Below are 17,023 nucleotides of genomic sequence, written 5' to 3' on the forward strand. Positions count from 1 at the left end.
TTTTTCACTATTATTATTAGTATTTTATTTCAATAATGAGTATTTTCGGTAATTTTTTTTGCTAAGAGTTTAGGAACACAAACTCATTATATATGTATGTTTGAGGAATAGATCCATAATAAAGTATTAATATGACATAAAAAAAAAATCACTTGCCCCCTAAAAATATTAAAAATTTAATTAGTAGTAATTTTCAACTTACCCCCCACACGAAAAAAGTCCCTCCAAAAAAAATAGAGTGACAATCATTTTGAGACTCCATGGTTGTAATATTTAATAGCCTCAAATATATATAAAAAAAAAGTAGTAATATTTTATCATAATGTTTATACACACATTTAATTATTTATATTATTATTACACAACTATATTTACATGTGCTTAATTAAGCATAGTTAAAAAAAAATTACAACATTTCCTAATAAATAAAATTTTTTTCTAACAGAAACTCAAAATAGTATAAATATATAATTTCAAAATATATTGTCAAAGTAAATTGAAAAATTAAAAATTAAATTATTAGCAAAATCTGAAAAAAGAAAAGAAAAAAAGCAATAAAATAGAAAGAAGGTAATTCTTGAAAATCGTGTCCTACCATAGTTGTTAAGTTGACTATGGTAAATAAATTTAGAACATTAAAACAAAAGTAAAAATACATTCAAAACAACTTTACACATGGCAGCATCACAACGGTCTTCATGCATTACATTACATGCAGGATGGACTCTCCCATGTCTCCTATGTGCGTGAAAGAAATTGTATGGAAATTGTCGACAAAACACAACATATAGCTAGATTGACATAATCAATTGCTTTAGTTCAAAACAAAACTTGGCAAAATTGACACCTAAAATTTCACTATAATCAATCAAAGAGAGCACACATTTTAACTATAGATTATCACTAAATCGAAAGTTCATTCAACAACATTTCTCGTTGCTCATAAACTTGCTCATTGCAAAAGATTGATAGACTACCAAATAAACAAATCATCCATCACTCAAAAAAAAAGAAAAAAAAATTGTTACTTACATTTGTATAATGGATTGACATTTTTAGAGAGGCCTACCCTTTGACTAGGCCTCTCCTGCAACTTTTTTTTTTTAATTAGAATAAGCGTCTTACCAGCTGAGTTGCGTTTTATTATGATCTAAATTTCTTATCTCCTACTGTTATTGTGCCTCGACAAAAACACATTAGCACTGCACGAAGCCGACCTCTTGATCGAAGACGACCCCATTTGCACGCACCTCTCGATCGAAGGGCTCTCCGACAATCTCCGATTCCCTTTCCCCAACCGATCGTCGGAACTCTTATCACACGGCCGCGGAAAAGCCCCGGCCACGGCGGCGCTGATCATCGACGCCGACAAGGAGTCCATCGACACCGACCTCCTCACCGGCTGCAGCCCATCATCCCCCACATCAATCTTGCACTCAACGTTTTCATCCATCTCAACCCTAATTTGAGGCCGGGCCTCAATCTCGGCGTCGCCGCGGCCCGAGGCCTCCTCGGGCGCCTCCTCGGCCCGGCCCGAATTACGGGCGAGCGGCGCCACGATCCCGGCCCGACACATGGGGCAGTTCGTGTGCGACGCGAGCCACGTGTCGATGCAGGGTAGGTGGAAGGCGTGGCTGCACTTAGGCAGCAACCGCAGCGTCTCATCCTCCTCGAATTCGCTCAGACACACGGCGCAGTCGGTCCCTTCCACCACGCCGCCGCCGCTCTTGTACTTCACGATCGCGATCGCGTCGATCGCCGACTGCTGCAGCCCCACCGTCCGGATGTACCAGATCGGGTGGTCAACGGCGTCTTCATCGACGAAATCGTCGTCGTCGTCGGCGCCGCCGCTTCCAGCGGCGGCTCCGCCGTGTTGGCTGAGGCGACGGCGGCGGCGGCGCGATTGTTTCCAGACGGTGTAGAATTTGTAGATCGTGTAGCAGGTGAAGAGGAAGAAGGCGGTGGCGAGGACGGCGAGGGAGGCGGTGAGGGCGAGGGAGAGCCCCTTGGATTTGACTGGATCGATGGTGGCGGAGAGCGGCGGGGGAGGGGGCGGCGGCTGCGGCAGCGGCGGGAATATTGAAATGAATGATTGCTTGCAGGAATCGGGAGGGCAGATGCTGAAGCAGGATAGTGGGCAGGTGAAGTTGAAAATCTGTGGCTCGTCGCAGTAGCCCTTGCAAAATGGATCTTCGTCGAGAAGTTTCCTGTGATGGAAGGCCATCATCGGAAGAAGATGAGAGGGGGATGAGAGAGAGAGAGAGAGAGAGAGGTTTATTGTGAGAGAAGTTAAAAATTAATTGGGCGATGATTTTCGTAATTTGTTGTTGACTTTTCTGTGTGGTGTTAAAGTCTTAGGCGGCGGATGCTGTCGGGCCCGGCCCGGCCTTGTCTAGGCCTTCCCAAATCTTTGTGTGTGTGTGTGTGTGTGTGTTTGACTGAGTTTTAGGTAGTATTAGACTAGTAGTAGTAGTACAAAGAGTTTAGTGATGCTTATATGGTCTAATTAGGGATGGCAACGGGACGGATCTGGACCGGGTCTGGCCAATACTAGATCCAGATCCGTTTTCATATACTAGATCCAGATCCAGATCCAGATCCGTGGATCTGAAAATTTTAGATCCAGATCCAGATCCGTTAGATCCGCGGGTCCACGGGTCCAGATCCATGGATCTATTATTTTTAAATTAAATTAAAAAAATTTCACAAAATCAACAACATCTAATTTCCATCATGAAAAATATAACACAAAATACTTTTATCTAATTACTTTTAGTTTTTATTCTTTTGAATATAATTTATTTATTATTTTTAATTTAGTTAATATTATTAGTAAACTAAATATAAAATATAAAAAATATATATAAAATAAAACGGATCCACGGGTCGGATCTGGGCCGGATCCGGATCTAAAATTTCAAGATCCAGATCTAGATCCGTTTTCAAAACTGAGATCCAGATCCAGATCCAGATCCGTCGGGTCCAAAAAATTGAGATCCAGATCCATAAAAACGGATCTGGATCCACGAATCTGGACCGAGTCCAAGATCCACTGCCATCCCTAGGTCTAATCCCATTGGTTTTGGTTCGTTTATTTCACATGATTAGCTGCTGAATTAGAAATTTTTATTGAGAAACGAAACCGAAAAACAAAAACAAGAAGAATTCAAAGAAAAAAAATAATAAATAATCTGTTGAAGGCACAAAACGAAAACTAACGGATTAAGAAAAATTTTACCGGCGATGATGCTGGGGAACAACACCGTGTCAAAAGTCCAAAGCACATCCTCAGGATGGAGATCAGAATCCATGAAGTCCCCCTAACGTTAACGTTGAGATGAGACCGCCATCATTGCAAGACCGGCAGCATTCCTGGGATCGATGATAGTATTATTTCACATGATTAGTAAAATACTCATTCTAAAAAGGAGTGACCCATTGATAATGACCCATTATTTTTCGGTACAATTAATTTTTTTTTTAAAGAGTGATTAAAAAAAATAACAAAAAGTGGTAGAGCCTGCAACTTTTTATGAAAAATGTGATTTTCTTTTTTGGATTAATAGGATTAATCTCATTTATTTTTACTAAAAATATGTAAATGAATATAAAATTGTGGGACGAACTAAATCGAATAGATGGATACTAAAATGTGGGATGGTTGTGGTATTATTTTAGTATTACAAAACTTTCATCTTTTTATTTGGGTCGCATGCGGTGCATCAATCGTTATTTATTTTATTTTATTAGTCTTGAATCTTGATTCTATTTAATGAGTTGGGACAAAATCAAGTCTTATATTTTGCACTCTTCTTACTAGTTTCATGATTAAATAATGTGTGCATTTATGTATGTTGCTGGTGTGGTGTGGTGACTAGTCTAATCTTTTTGTCAATGCGTGCTTAGCAACATAATCTTTTTTATTAAAAAAATTTGGTGCAAAGAAACTATGGATAATTGCAAAATAATTAATACACTATCTTTAGTTGTTCCCATGGGCTTAACTATCGGTAACAAAATATGTTGCAATTAATCAGTTCCTCAAAATTTCATAAAAATCAAATCTTACTCAGTTTAATTTTTAACATTTAATTTTAATTTAAAAATATGCCATCCAACTTACTCAATGCCTAGATTTGCAATTGGGGGCAAGTCATTGGTATTTACTAAAATCGGAATAAAACAATAAAACAATAAAACAGCCAAAAATTGTCGACATATGGTTTTTGCACGATTTAATGGAAGAAAAATACAATTAACAAATTGCAGAAATTTCCAACCTATTCCATTAAAAGCCTTTAATTAGAAGTGGGTCATGGAAGTTGGTCAAAGAAAGAAGTTTGTGGTATTTGTTTTCACACGTATTTTCTTTAGTTGGAATTTCGCAAAGTATTCTTGTTTTTTGCATAGCAAAGACCAAGTGTCTCTTAAAATCATATATGATAACATAGATAATTTATTAAATTAAATAAACAAATCGGATAAAGTCGAAATCACAAAGGAATGAAAATTGTAGCATAAAGAATCTAAAACTAGGAGAAGTATAGTGAAATTTACAAATGTCACAACAATTTAAAATATTTTAGGGTTAATAGTATTTTATGTCCTCAACTTTCAGTATTTTTCATAAGATGCTCTGAATTTTCATTTCCTTCTAAAACTTTTTTCAAATTTTCAGTTTTTTTCATAAAATATCCCGCTACATAAAATTCGATGACGGAAAGATGACAAAAAACTCCGAATTTTCAACGTTTTTGGTGGTTCCTAATATGATTTTCCAACAATGACGGTCCCCAAAATATTTCATTCGGCTAGATAATTAGTCATATTTCCGTCACCAAATTTTGTATAGCGGAATATTTTATGAAAAAAATTAAAAGTATGGGGTATTTTTGGGAAAAATAAAAGTTCAAGACATTTTATGGAAAACGCTGAAAGTTCGGAAAATAAAACATGGTTAACCCAATATTTTATAAATTGTGTATATATATTAAGCTATATTGACTCGGATGTATATATATATTGACTTGTTGAGTCAATGGTTTTTTAAAATTTAAACCGCAAAGAAATTTATTTTTTTATGTTTATTTAGGTGTGGCTCATGAAAGCAGGTGTAGTTGGTCACCAAAAAAAATAAGCTAATGTATATTAGTATAATTTATTACAATACGTAAATTCCATACAAAACTAATTACTAATACTAGTGGGAATTGGATTATTCAATTACATTTTAACTCAAACCTATTTACCAAAAATACAAAAAGCATGAAATAAATGAGATTGTATTAGGATCATAATCATATTATTATACATATTTTAGCCGTAATACTCTTGGAGCATCTCACTCACACCACAAGAAAAAGCTAGCTTCAACAAATAAAAATTAGGTAGCCTAATTAAAGAATAATTAAAAATAGTTTGAGTTTGAGTTGCTTTTTTATTTCCCAAACCATTTCACAAACAAATCAAAGCATGAAATTCACATTAAATTTAGGAAAAAGTCAGAAACGCGAAATTTTTGCAGTTTAAACTTGCAAGGAACATGTGGCTTGTCTTAGCATACTTTCTTTCTTTCTTTTCTTTTTTTAATGCACAAAAAATTCTTTCTTTTTTTGGGGTGGAAATTATTGAACTCTTAATTTAATCTAATTATGCACGCCAACTTCAAAAGTTTGGCATGATACAAACCAAAGTATTGATTTAATATGATTTTACTACTATTTAAAATTTCAATTGAACTTATTATTGACATGATTAGTTAAATAACTAAATAACTCGTGTTGTTTATGCCAATCGACTACCGAGCGAGAACGATTATGTTATATTAATTATCTGATCATGTCAGCAATAAATTTGACTGGAATTTTAATTGGAAGTAAAATAAAATTAAATCAATATTCCGATAATGATCACGTACACTAAATATTAAAATTTGTTCGCAAAATCAGAATTGGACGAAAAGTTTGCCAATTTCTAAGACAATTTTGCCCTTTTGTTATAATTAAAACAAATATTTGGCTTAAAGAATAGCCATTCAAATTCCGCCACGTAATTTCTTCGTGTGTAAGAATATTTTCCTTTAGCTTTTTCATTTTTTTTCCCTAGCAATGCCAACTTTTTTTTTTGTTGCTTGGCGTAATTGGAAAGTGTTTACTTGATCTTGCTTATCAAATTTCTTATTACATGTTATTAAGTTTCCTACAAAGGCTTTCTTATTTTAGTAATTTGTACTAGTTTTTAGTCTTGTTTATGCATGGCTGCAAGAATCCCATCATCCTCGTACAAACTTCAGGCTTTGGCCACTTTTCTCCGCCGGCACGGAGCCGCGCGCATCCGGTGGTCCATGGCGGAGCAACCCAAAGCACCACCGCGATCCGCCGCCTTATAAGGTGGGAGGTGTTGGGCTCAGGTTGCTAAGCGACAGCTCCAAGTTGAGAACAACGTTAGTTAATTCTTGAATTATAATTAAAATTTATTTCGAATTTATAAATATTAGAACCATAATCCCTACTTGTCTTTGTTGTTCAATTTATAGCTCGAGTCAAAATTCCCACCAACTGAGAGTGGCGTGTATCATGGAATCTGATTTGGCAATTAAAATAACTACTAAGTCAGAATTTCGATAGCTGATGTGGAGAGTGAAATATTGATGTAATTTTTAATTTTTTTAATTTCCAAATCAACTTTCGACGAGATCAGAATTTTGACTTAGAATATAAATTAAAAAGCAGAAATAAATACAGGCTATATTTGTAATAGAGTAAAATTTTGAAGTAGCCAAAATGAAGCATAAAACACAATTTATGGCCACACATTGAAAAAAACATAAAATTTGGTCATTTCTATTGATTTGGACGTTTTTACCCTTAATAATGCGGACCGGGTAGGATCAGGCGCGCGGGTCAGGTTAGACACTTATGACATTATTAGTGCCATAAGTGCCAAGATTTTACTTTAGTTTTATTTTGGATTTCCGTTGGCACTTATGGCACTATTTTAGTGCCATAAGTGCCAACGGAAATCCAAAATAAAACTAAAATAAAATATTGGCACTTATGGCACTAATAATGCCATAAGTGTCATACGTGCAACAGAAACAACAGTAATAGAATCAAGAAATCATAAATGGATCATCTAAACCCTAAATGGATAATCTAAACCCTAAATCGAACATCTAAACCCTAAATGGAACATCTAAATCCTACGGGGAAGTGTTTAAAATGGTTGTTTTGGCGCGTATGGCACTAATAGTGCCATAAGTGCCAATGGAAATTCAAAGTAAAACCAAGTAATAAAATGATGCGTATGGCACTGATGGCACTATTAGTGCCATACGCGCAGCGGGCGCTGGCTTTTCCCCACGAGCGCGCCAGCGGCCGCGCAGTCATCCAACGGTCACGCAATCACCCCAGCGGCCGAGTAAAAGGGGCAAATTAGGCATATCACCTAATTAATGACCATATTTTGATGTTTTAAGATTAGGGGCCAAAAATTGATTTCAATTTTCATTATGGCCATTTGACTACATTGTTTCTTTGTGTAATATTTATAAATTCGGGTTATATGCTTTATTCTTGGCTTGATGTTTAATAAGTTTGCATTAATTAATTTCTTAATGGGAGAGGAATCAAAGTGAAGAGAAACGGGAATTGTCAGCTCCGCCCAAGTTTGGTGTTTCAAATTGGTAACAATTTCTTTCAAAATCAAGCAAATATTGATTTTCCATTTTATGAAATCAATACATCTCAAAATTTGTCCAAAAACAAAGAAAAAGTATATTATTTTAAATTAATTTGGATCAAAGTTGAGGTGAACCTTTTGCAGGGTGAAATGGCTTCTGGGATATGTAGTAACATTTCTGCTACCATTTTGGAAGAATTAAATTCAAATACTAATTAGATTTTAATTATGTTACCATTTTGGAAATGGCTTCTCATATCCACCGGGAGGGGAATCGGGTCGTGGACCACCTAGCAACAACATTGTTTGATGAAAGCACACACAAATTTAGAGCATAATATTTTTTTAAAAATGTTATTGAGATATCGTTTTATGCCATGTCATTTAAAATATAAAAATAAAATAGTTTGTTAGTTGAGGATAAAATGGTTGAGTTTCTTTTCCTCTTTAGAAGTAAAGATAAAAAGTTAATGAATGAAATACATATGTAGCTATATCATTGTCTTTTCATGTTACTTATACAAAAAAAAAATAAGAAGAAAAACAAAAAATTATGTATAAGAAGAGTGGCGGGGGCTATTTAAACATTCTTCATTGGCCTCCCTTTATCTTATAAATGGCGTGGGGGCTGTTGCCCCTCCACTCACATTAGTACTATACTGTCACAATCGCTTTAAAGAAAGATGAGTTCGAGGGTTTTTTAGGACAGTAACTTAGATTGATTTGGAAATTAGGACAATAACTTTCGAACTTGTAAAAATAAGACACTAATTATTTTTTAGAGTAAAATAGGACACTAATTAATAAGTGTTGCATTCGCAGGACATTTTTGAGCCAATTATCGGCTAAAAAATGTCCTATTTTTACGAAGCTTATTAATTAGTGTCCTATTTTACTCTAAAAAATAATTAGTGTCCTATTTTTACAAGTCCAAAAGTTATTGTCCTAATTTCCAAATCAATCTAAGTTACTGTCCTAAAAAATCTCCTGACTCAAGAAAGAGTGGTGCTAAATAGCCACGTTATGGCCACCCACATTCTAATTTAATAGAGAAATTTTAAATTTATTTAATTTATATTTTAAAATAAAAATAGGATTTAGTTATTTTATTGTATTATCTACATTTTAGTTATTTTTTTTATAATTTTTTGTAAGTTTTTATTTTTATTAAAAAATAAATTAAAAAAAAATACAACAAAATAACTACAATATAGAGAATACAATAAAATAAATAAATACTATTTTTATTTTAAAAAATAAATTAAATAAATTCAAATTTTTTCTATTAAACTAATGTGGGTGGCCACAATGTGACTGCACATATTTATTGTTAAAGATATACATTTACTTATTTTTTTTCTTTTCCCGAGAACCTATAATTTACCAAAATAAAATGGGGGACATGTTATTAATACTTAGTCATGGAATAAACGATATAGGCTATAGGTAGACAAATCTATATCAAGATATTCCCTCCGTCCCAATATTGTTGGCCACATTTCCTTTTTGGTTTGTCCCACTATTGTTGGCCACTTTCTAAAAGTGGCAAAATTTACTTTAATTAAGTCAACAATTACTCACTAATTAAGTCAACAATTGTTGGCCACTTTCTTAAAAGGCCAAAATTACTCACTAATTTTGGTGGGCACACTCAATTAAAACATAACACTTAATTTTTTACAGGAACGATCACATGCCCACCGTGGGCAAGCATAACGTGCCCACCAGTGATGTGGCAATTATAATTAGGAAAGAGAATTAACAAATCTTACTTTAATTACAATTGCCACATCACGTATAAGGGTAAATCGATCCTCAGAAAATCGTGTTCGGTTATCATCAGAAGCGGTACGCTTCTCTCATCTGCGCACGGCGTCGTTTCATCGAATCCCTCCCACCTCTTCAATTCCTCAATTCAGCTAGTACTGCACTTGAAATTCGTGAAGAAATCATCAAAATTTCTTGTTGGCTTCGAATTCGATTACAGGTAATTTCCTTTCCCCTCAGTTTTCGCAGCTTAGATCACGCCGATACATGTTAAGCGTAAAATAAATTGTTTTTCTATTTTAGCGATTCGCGTAAAACAATTGAGTAGATGTCGAGGTTTCGTGGATTATGGCAAGCTTCGGTTAATGCAACTAAAAGAGGTAAAATTTCCAATTGCCTTTTAGTTTTTATTTTTGTTTGCTTCATCAGCTGAAGTGTTTGATATTGGGGGTTCTGTTCCTTTTTTTTGCCAAATTATTCGCATTATAGAGTTGTTTGTATGAATTTGTTTGCTTAGCTCTAAAAATAATCTCATGTGAATTTTGCAGTTGTAAGTATCAAATTTGGATTAGTTTTTATTTTTATTTTTTAGAGTTATGGTATAGAAAAGTTTGATGCTCGGTAAGAATTTCGAAAACAAAAAGGAAAAAAAGAAGTAAAAAGGGAACATATATATGGAATAAAAAGTGAACAAACAAAACATCTTCAAACAGCCAAGAAAATCAAGATGTATAACTTGAAACAAAATTACGCAGAAACATTGCATTTTACAGATTTCAACATCAATTTCAAGGGAAGGTTTTGTTTAGCAGCGAAGTCTGAGCTAAAAGAATATTCGCTAAACGAAAAGAAAACCAACCTCAATCTGTTTGTCCTACCATGCACAAGAACACTTTTCTGTTCCGAAAACAGCTGGTTCAAGAATATACAAATAGAGTTAAGACAGACTAATTAATAAGCATTCGGACTAATTACATAAAAATACGGCTCGTTGATGATGGGGTTATAAGGACAGATAGGATAGAGATAGGATAGAAAATGTATAATCGAAGTTATATGCATGTTTAGGTAGAATGCTGCTCGTGTTGTATGTTAGTATACGAAGAAGTGAGTTGAATCGGATTGTGTTGTGTTTGTTGTTTTCTTTTGGCTTGTAGCTCTTTTGTGGAAGCCTGAAGACTTGCTTCCTCCAAGCGAACGGTATATTTTTAAGTTTGACACGAAAGAGGAGCTGAAGCGATGGCATTTGTATACAGATTCTGTTAAGAGATAACAAGAATGCAACGGCTACTTCGAGCGAGCCAAACTCCTAAAGAAGAAAGATAAGAGAAAGCAGAATTCTTTTCATTAATTGCATATCCTTTTTCATACAAACATCCTGCTACTTATTCATCAAAAACTCATACTAACTCTGCTCTAGCTGTCCTTAGTCTCTAACAGAAAAGTGGGGACCAAACTCCACGTGTTCCCTAATTCAGTACATAATCTCCCAAGCGAGCTGGCAACTTCACAGCCCTAATGGGTCGACTCTTCTCCTCTGGATCATGGTTGATTTGGGCTTCTTCCTCCTGCTGCTCCCTTGGCCCAACTGGGGAAAGTCTTGTAGTTGTATCACTCTCCACTCCTTCTAAAGAGACCTTGTCCTCAAGGTCAAAGCTCGGATAGGCCCGCTTAATTTCATCGACTGGTTCCCATGTTGCACATTCAGGAGGTTCGCCTTGCCATTGCACCAAGACTTCTTGCTGGGGACCGGATGGAGTAATAATTTCGCGCTGGCTGCAGATGGCGAGTGGCGCCGGCCTCGGACAAGAATCTGATGAATCTTCTGGGAGAGAGCAGATTGGGGTCGTGGTTTCTCCTTTAAAGTGGCGCAATTTCGAAACATGGAAGACAGGATGTATGCGACTTCCTTGAGGCAGGTCCAAACGATAAGCTACTTGACCAACCCTTGCAGCAACTGTGAATGGACCATAATATCTCTGGGCTAGCTTCGGGGGCTGACGGTTGCGGAGAGAGGTCTGGCGGTAAGGTTGCAGTCGCACCAATTGTTAAGAGATAACAAGAATGCAACGGCTACTTCGAGCGAGCCAAACTCCTAAAGAAGAAAGATAAGAGAAAGCAGAATTCTTTTCATTAATTGCATATCCTTTTTCATACAAACATCCTGCTACTTATTCATCAAAAACTCATACTAACTCTGCTCTAGCTGTCCTTAGTCTCTAACAGAAAAGTGGGGACCAAACTCCACGTGTTCCCTAATTCAGTACATAATCTCCCAAGCGAGCTGGCAACTTCACAGCCCTAATGGGTCGACTCTTCTCCTCTGGATCATGGTTGATTTGGGCTTCTTCCTCCTGCTGCTCCCTTGGCCCAACTGGGGAAAGTCTTGTAGTTGTATCAGATTCTGAATTTAATGGTATCAGTATTGAAACTTTCGATAAAATTCAGATAAAACTGATAGTTTTGTTGGTATTGATACTCGTAAAAATCTTTGTTTGTCAGATCTTAATATGTAAGGTCCAAGTGAAACTATTAAAGCGGCGAAAATTACATTTTCAGGTTTGTCATCAGCGTCTCTGCAAATACAAGAGTCTACCAATGGATCAAGTGGTACTAGTTAGTAAAAGAACCCTTTTCTCATACGAATTGGCTCATCTGACATTTTCACTTGTTTTTCACAGAAATTGGTGAGATATTATCTTTATGCATTCAAATTCCCTTAATCAGGTGATAGTTCCTGTTTCATGTATCAATGAAATATCTTATATGTCATCAGCATTTATAAGTTATTACTAGGTGGGCACTGTCTTTCCAAATCTCGTATTTCTGATAATACTACCTAAACGTCACAGGTGTATTCTCTGGAAACCTTTCTTTGGATGTCGTTGAAGGTACTAAATGGAATATAACTAGAAGTGGATTCTGCGGAATGAGATCTAAGAAGGTAATGGTAAACTACGCCGGAGAAATACAGATTTTTATCTTTGTTTCCAACCAATGATTGTTGTAGCGTGCAAGTTTGAATAACTTTTCACATGTTTTGCAGTTTGATGGCTTCATTGATCTGGATGGGTACGACACATTTGCTCTGAAACTTAAAGGAGATGGGCGATGCTATATATCTACTGTGAGTAATGTGACCCTGTTATGAACCTTGGAAACATCAAAGAGGATTTTTTTTAATGCTTTAAGTGAGTTGAGTTCATTCATATGCAGTTTTGATACATTGTACTCAAGATTAACGCTACTCCCAAATATTTGCATGACCATTGTAGACAAAACTATCAGTAAGTTAAAGCAAAAACATGACAAGTATAAAGAATACCTATGAACGGCCAGGGAATGATGAGGACAATGGAATTGGGATAGAGTTTTCCTTGAACAACCATTTGTAATAATTCACATGCAATGGTTTTAATCCTTTTCCCATTTCTTTTACCTTCACGAATATTAATTGAGTTTTAGCCTCACAAGATAAGAAACACTAAGCTATGGGCATATGCTAACAGTCAAACCAATTCATGAGGAAACTTCATGAATTATCTTATGAGTCCATCTACTAGATTTCTGCCTGAGACAAGGTTTTGCCATATAAGAGAAAAGACGAGCACAAAAGAGAGAAACCTTTGAAGATGAGAAAAAAATATATCCCAAGAAAATGTAAGAAATCATTTTCTCCAATTGAACGTGTCATCTTTACCTCACATCATATTACGTTATTAACATGCCGATGAAGAATAAGATGCTAACGCCTAAAACAATGGAAGTTTTGTCCCTTCTTGTGATTATAGTGTAGGATATTATATGTTGATCTGCTTACACAAAATGCAATAGTGTCCTAAGTGGTATAAGGAATTAAATTAGCCAATAGAATAGTACAACAATTAGAAAGACTATTGGCATAAACTTTGGGTGCCTGATTAGCAAGATGATTTTCCTACCTAATTTACATTTATGTAAGTACCTATAAATCACACCCCTGCATGCAAAAATGGTAGCAATTTATAGCAGTATGGCTATCATCTTAGGCTGAGGGACAAAATTAGCATCTTGTTCGAGATCATTCATGGATTTTGTACAACTCTCAAACTATTAAAAATAGCTCTATCAACCTATACCTACCTACAGATAAACAAGATTGAAAACGCGACTAGAGGTAGTAAAGAAGAGCCATCAAATCATGATAGGAGAATCAAAGTATTGCAAAACAACATGCCCATAGTCAAATTAAGTAAAATGTTGACCATCTCACAACAGGGGAAACAATCATAGACAAGGCAAGTATTGGTTTCACAAAGGCAGACGTAGTCAAAACAAAAAAACACTAGTCCGCTACGACTTTTCCAACCCTCCCACAATGTCAATGGATAAAAAAATAAAATTAACGAAATAAATAAAAAAAAACGAAACATTAAGGCTTTCATGGCACTCATGCCATCACAAGGGCTGAGCATTTTTTCGCTACATAGAGACCATAGGAACATCTAAAGTACCAACATCCTTCACTACTATGGACAGAGCTTCTCCTGGTTGGTTCATTGGATAATTTAGCTAACGAAGAAATACAACTATGGAAGTCCCTTATAGAGCATCAGACTTTAGTGGAGTGGTGAGGACACCCAAATAAAATAATTGCCAAAGTTAGATTTTTCAAACTTCAAAGGTCAATTTCATATTTTCTAGCCTTGTGGAAGCTAGTTTTCTGGTAGTTCACAAAGATAAAGATACACAAGGCACCAAAAACCGACCAGTCTACCCATGCAGGAAGAATAAACTAAGGGGCATAAATGTATGATAAATACAATTAATAATTATGAGATATTATTAGCATGATATTTGGATCTTTGATTAGCAGAATATTTAGATATGTTTTTTTAAGGTGAATATTTAGATGTTCTAATTAGCAAGAATCATGGATATATGATAAGGAAGATTATTTTATTTAATTATTAACATATATGTACTTAACTATAAAGTCACACCTTAATGTCCAAGGTGGCAGAGAGTTATTTGCATCTATATGGTTATTAGCTTAGCCTGAGGGGCAAGAGTTACATCTTAGTGGAGACTTTCATTCACGGCTCTAATTCAACTCCTTCAAATTAGCATTACCTTTTTTTCATTTACTCCCTCTTGGCTCTTAACTTTACCAGCAGTGACACAATACCACTAACAAACAAAGTTAGCAGTCATTCTTTGTCATGTACACTTAAACCTTAGACCCAAGCCCCACCAGATAATTACAGTAAACATTTTATGCCCATTTACAACAATACAATGTTTCACAAAACGAAACACCAGCTGTCACAGAACAGGAAATTCCAGACTTGTAAGAAGATGGAAATGAAGAAAATGCAGTGGTGAATCCTCAACTTGGAAATGAATACACTTGTTTACTGTTAATTCATGAAGGAATCGTAAACAAGAAGACATTTCTAAACACTCCAACTCTCAAGGTGCAATTCACAAAATACAGTTGAGTTCTCACATAGAATCATATATCTGTCTTTTCTATTAGCCATAACCATGAAGCTACGAATAAAAAAAGTTACAAACAGCTCAAATCATTGCCGCTTCACAAATTCATAGCCAAAAACAACATAAAATGTGATGGACAATCATTAACATAACAAAGGCAACTTAAATCATTCATCGATCCAAGGCAAGTTTATTCCATAAAGAGTAACAAGATTGTCCATATCAGAGCAAAAAAAAAAAATCCAAAAAATCAAACTTCCAAAACACCCAAATACTCATCATCAAAACATCACGCATCAGTTAGTTAATTCATATGAATAAAAAGTGTTCGTCGATGGAAATAAAACAAAGACAGTAATTTAATACCACAGACGGCGGGAAATGGTCGAGCTCGTATTGGATTTCGCTTCTAATGAGGCGAGCAATGTTGCCCTCGAAGACTGATTTTCGCATATTGTTGACGTAATTTCTAGTTGGAGTCAAAAATTCGGTGAGGGGTTTTGGGGGTTGGTGGAAAACAAGAGTTCTTGCGGTCCCTCGTAATCCTCGAACAAGACGATGAGTCATTTTCATGTAGACAACGTTCTCAAGGGTTTTCCGAGTGGAGATCCTCTACTGCGACTTCACAAAACCAAAAAATTCGATTATTTTTTAATTGGTGTAGCTGTAATTATTTGTTTGAAACTAATAATGAGGAACTAATGTAATGCATCAAAATCAACTAAATGAAAGCATGAAATGATGGAATTACAATTTACAAATGCATTTCAAACAAATAATTACAGCTACACCAATTAAAAAGATAGCCGAATTTTTTGGTTTTGTGAAGTCGCAGTAGAGGATCTCCAGCCGGAAAACCTTCCTTAAACCTTTGAGAACGTTGCAGTTCACATCTGCTGCATCAATCTACACGAAAATGGCTCATTGTCTTGTTTGAGGATTACGAGGGGCCGCAAGAACTCGTCTTCCACCAACCCCCAAAACCCTTCACTCAGTTTCTGACTCCAACTAGAAATTACGTCAACAATATGCGAAAATCGGTCTTCGAGGGCAACATTGCTCGCCTCATTCGAAGCGAAATCCAGTACGAGCTCGACCATTCCCCGATTTCTGTGGTATTAAATTACTGTCTTTGTTTTATTTTCATCGACGGACACGTTTTATTCATATGAATTAACTAACTGATGCGTGATGTTTTGATGATGATGAGTATTTGGGTGTTTTGGAAGTTTGATTTTTTGGATTTGTTTTTTTTTTTGCTCTGATATGGACAATCTTGTTACTCTTTCTGGAATAAACTTGCCTTGGATCGATGAATGATTTAAGTTGACTTTGTTATATTAATGACTGTCCATCATATTTTATGTTGTTTTTGGCTATGAATTTGTGGAGCGGCAATGATTTCAGCTGTTTGTAACTTTTTTATTCGTAGCTTCATGGTTGTGGCGAATAAAAAAAGCAGATATATGATTCTATGTGATAACTCATCTGTTTTTGTGAATTGCACCTTGAGAGTTGGAGTGTTTAGAAATGCCTTCTCGTTTACGATTCCTTCATGAATTAATAGTAAAAAAGTGTATTCATTTCCAAGTTGAGGATTCATCACTGCATTTTCTTCATTTCCATCTTCTTACAAGTCTGGAATTTCTTGTTCTGTAACAGTTGGTGTTTCGTTTTGTGAAACACTGTATTGTTGTAAATGGACATAAAATGTTTACTGTAATTATCTGGTGGGACTTGGGTCTAATGTTTAAGTGTACATGACAAAGAATGACTGCTAACTTGGTTTGTTAGTGGTATTGTGTTACTGCTGGTAGAGTTAAGAGCCAAGATGGAGTAAATGAAAAAAGATAATACTCCCTCCGTCCCATTATTGAAGACCCACTTTCCTTATTGGGGTGTCCCAATAATAAAGACTCACTTCCAAAAAAGGAAATAATTAGGGCATAAGATACACTAATTAATTACACTAATAAAGACTCACTCTCTCGTCTCTCTCTCTCTCTCAATCCGCCTCTCCGCCTCTTGCACTCTCTCGTCTCTCTCTCTCTCTCTCAATCTAGCTTCTCCGGCGAGCCTCCGACCACCGCCGAGCACC

The 17,023-nt window shown here is 35.6% G+C and overlaps 2 protein-coding genes across 2 annotated transcripts; one reads left to right on the forward strand and one right to left on the reverse strand.

The window, feature by feature from the left end:
* Positions 1-831: 831 nt before the first annotated feature.
* Positions 832-2,462, reverse strand: LOC131026647 (E3 ubiquitin-protein ligase RING1-like). Its single transcript, XM_057956563.1, has one exon. The coding sequence runs from the start codon at positions 2,225-2,227 to the stop codon at positions 1,160-1,162; it is 1,068 nt and encodes a 355-aa protein (XP_057812546.1). The 5' UTR covers positions 2,228-2,462; the 3' UTR covers positions 832-1,159.
* Positions 2,463-9,504: 7,042 nt separating this feature from the next.
* Positions 9,505-12,613, forward strand: LOC131024744 (probable complex I intermediate-associated protein 30). Its single transcript, XM_057954284.1, has 6 exons — positions 9,505-9,667; positions 9,751-9,827; positions 10,605-10,708; positions 11,230-11,344; positions 12,300-12,391; positions 12,494-12,613. The coding sequence occupies exons 2-6, from the start codon at positions 9,776-9,778 to the stop codon at positions 12,596-12,598; spliced, it is 468 nt and encodes a 155-aa protein (XP_057810267.1). The 5' UTR covers positions 9,505-9,667; positions 9,751-9,775; the 3' UTR covers positions 12,599-12,613.
* Positions 12,614-17,023: the final 4,410 nt, after the last annotated feature.

The sequence above is a fragment of the Salvia miltiorrhiza genome, chromosome 5 (assembly GCF_028751815.1).
Source record: "Salvia miltiorrhiza cultivar Shanhuang (shh) chromosome 5, IMPLAD_Smil_shh, whole genome shotgun sequence".
Classification (NCBI taxonomy): Eukaryota; Viridiplantae; Streptophyta; class Magnoliopsida; order Lamiales; family Lamiaceae; genus Salvia; species Salvia miltiorrhiza.

Coding starts and splice junctions, on each gene's coding strand:
- LOC131024744 (XM_057954284.1), top strand. CDS start 9,776: ATGTCGAGGTTTCGTGGATTATGGCAAGCTTCGGTTAATGCAACTAAA. Junction 9,828..10,604: donor GGTTAATGCAACTAAAAGAG/GTAAAATTTCCA, acceptor TTTGGCTTGTAG/CTCTTTTGTGGAAGCCTGAA. Junction 11,345..12,299: donor CGAAACATGGAAGACAGGAT/GTATGCGACTTC, acceptor TAAACGTCACAG/GTGTATTCTCTGGAAACCTT.
- LOC131026647 (XM_057956563.1), bottom strand. CDS start 2,227: ATGATGGCCTTCCATCACAGGAAACTTCTCGACGAAGATCCATTTTGC.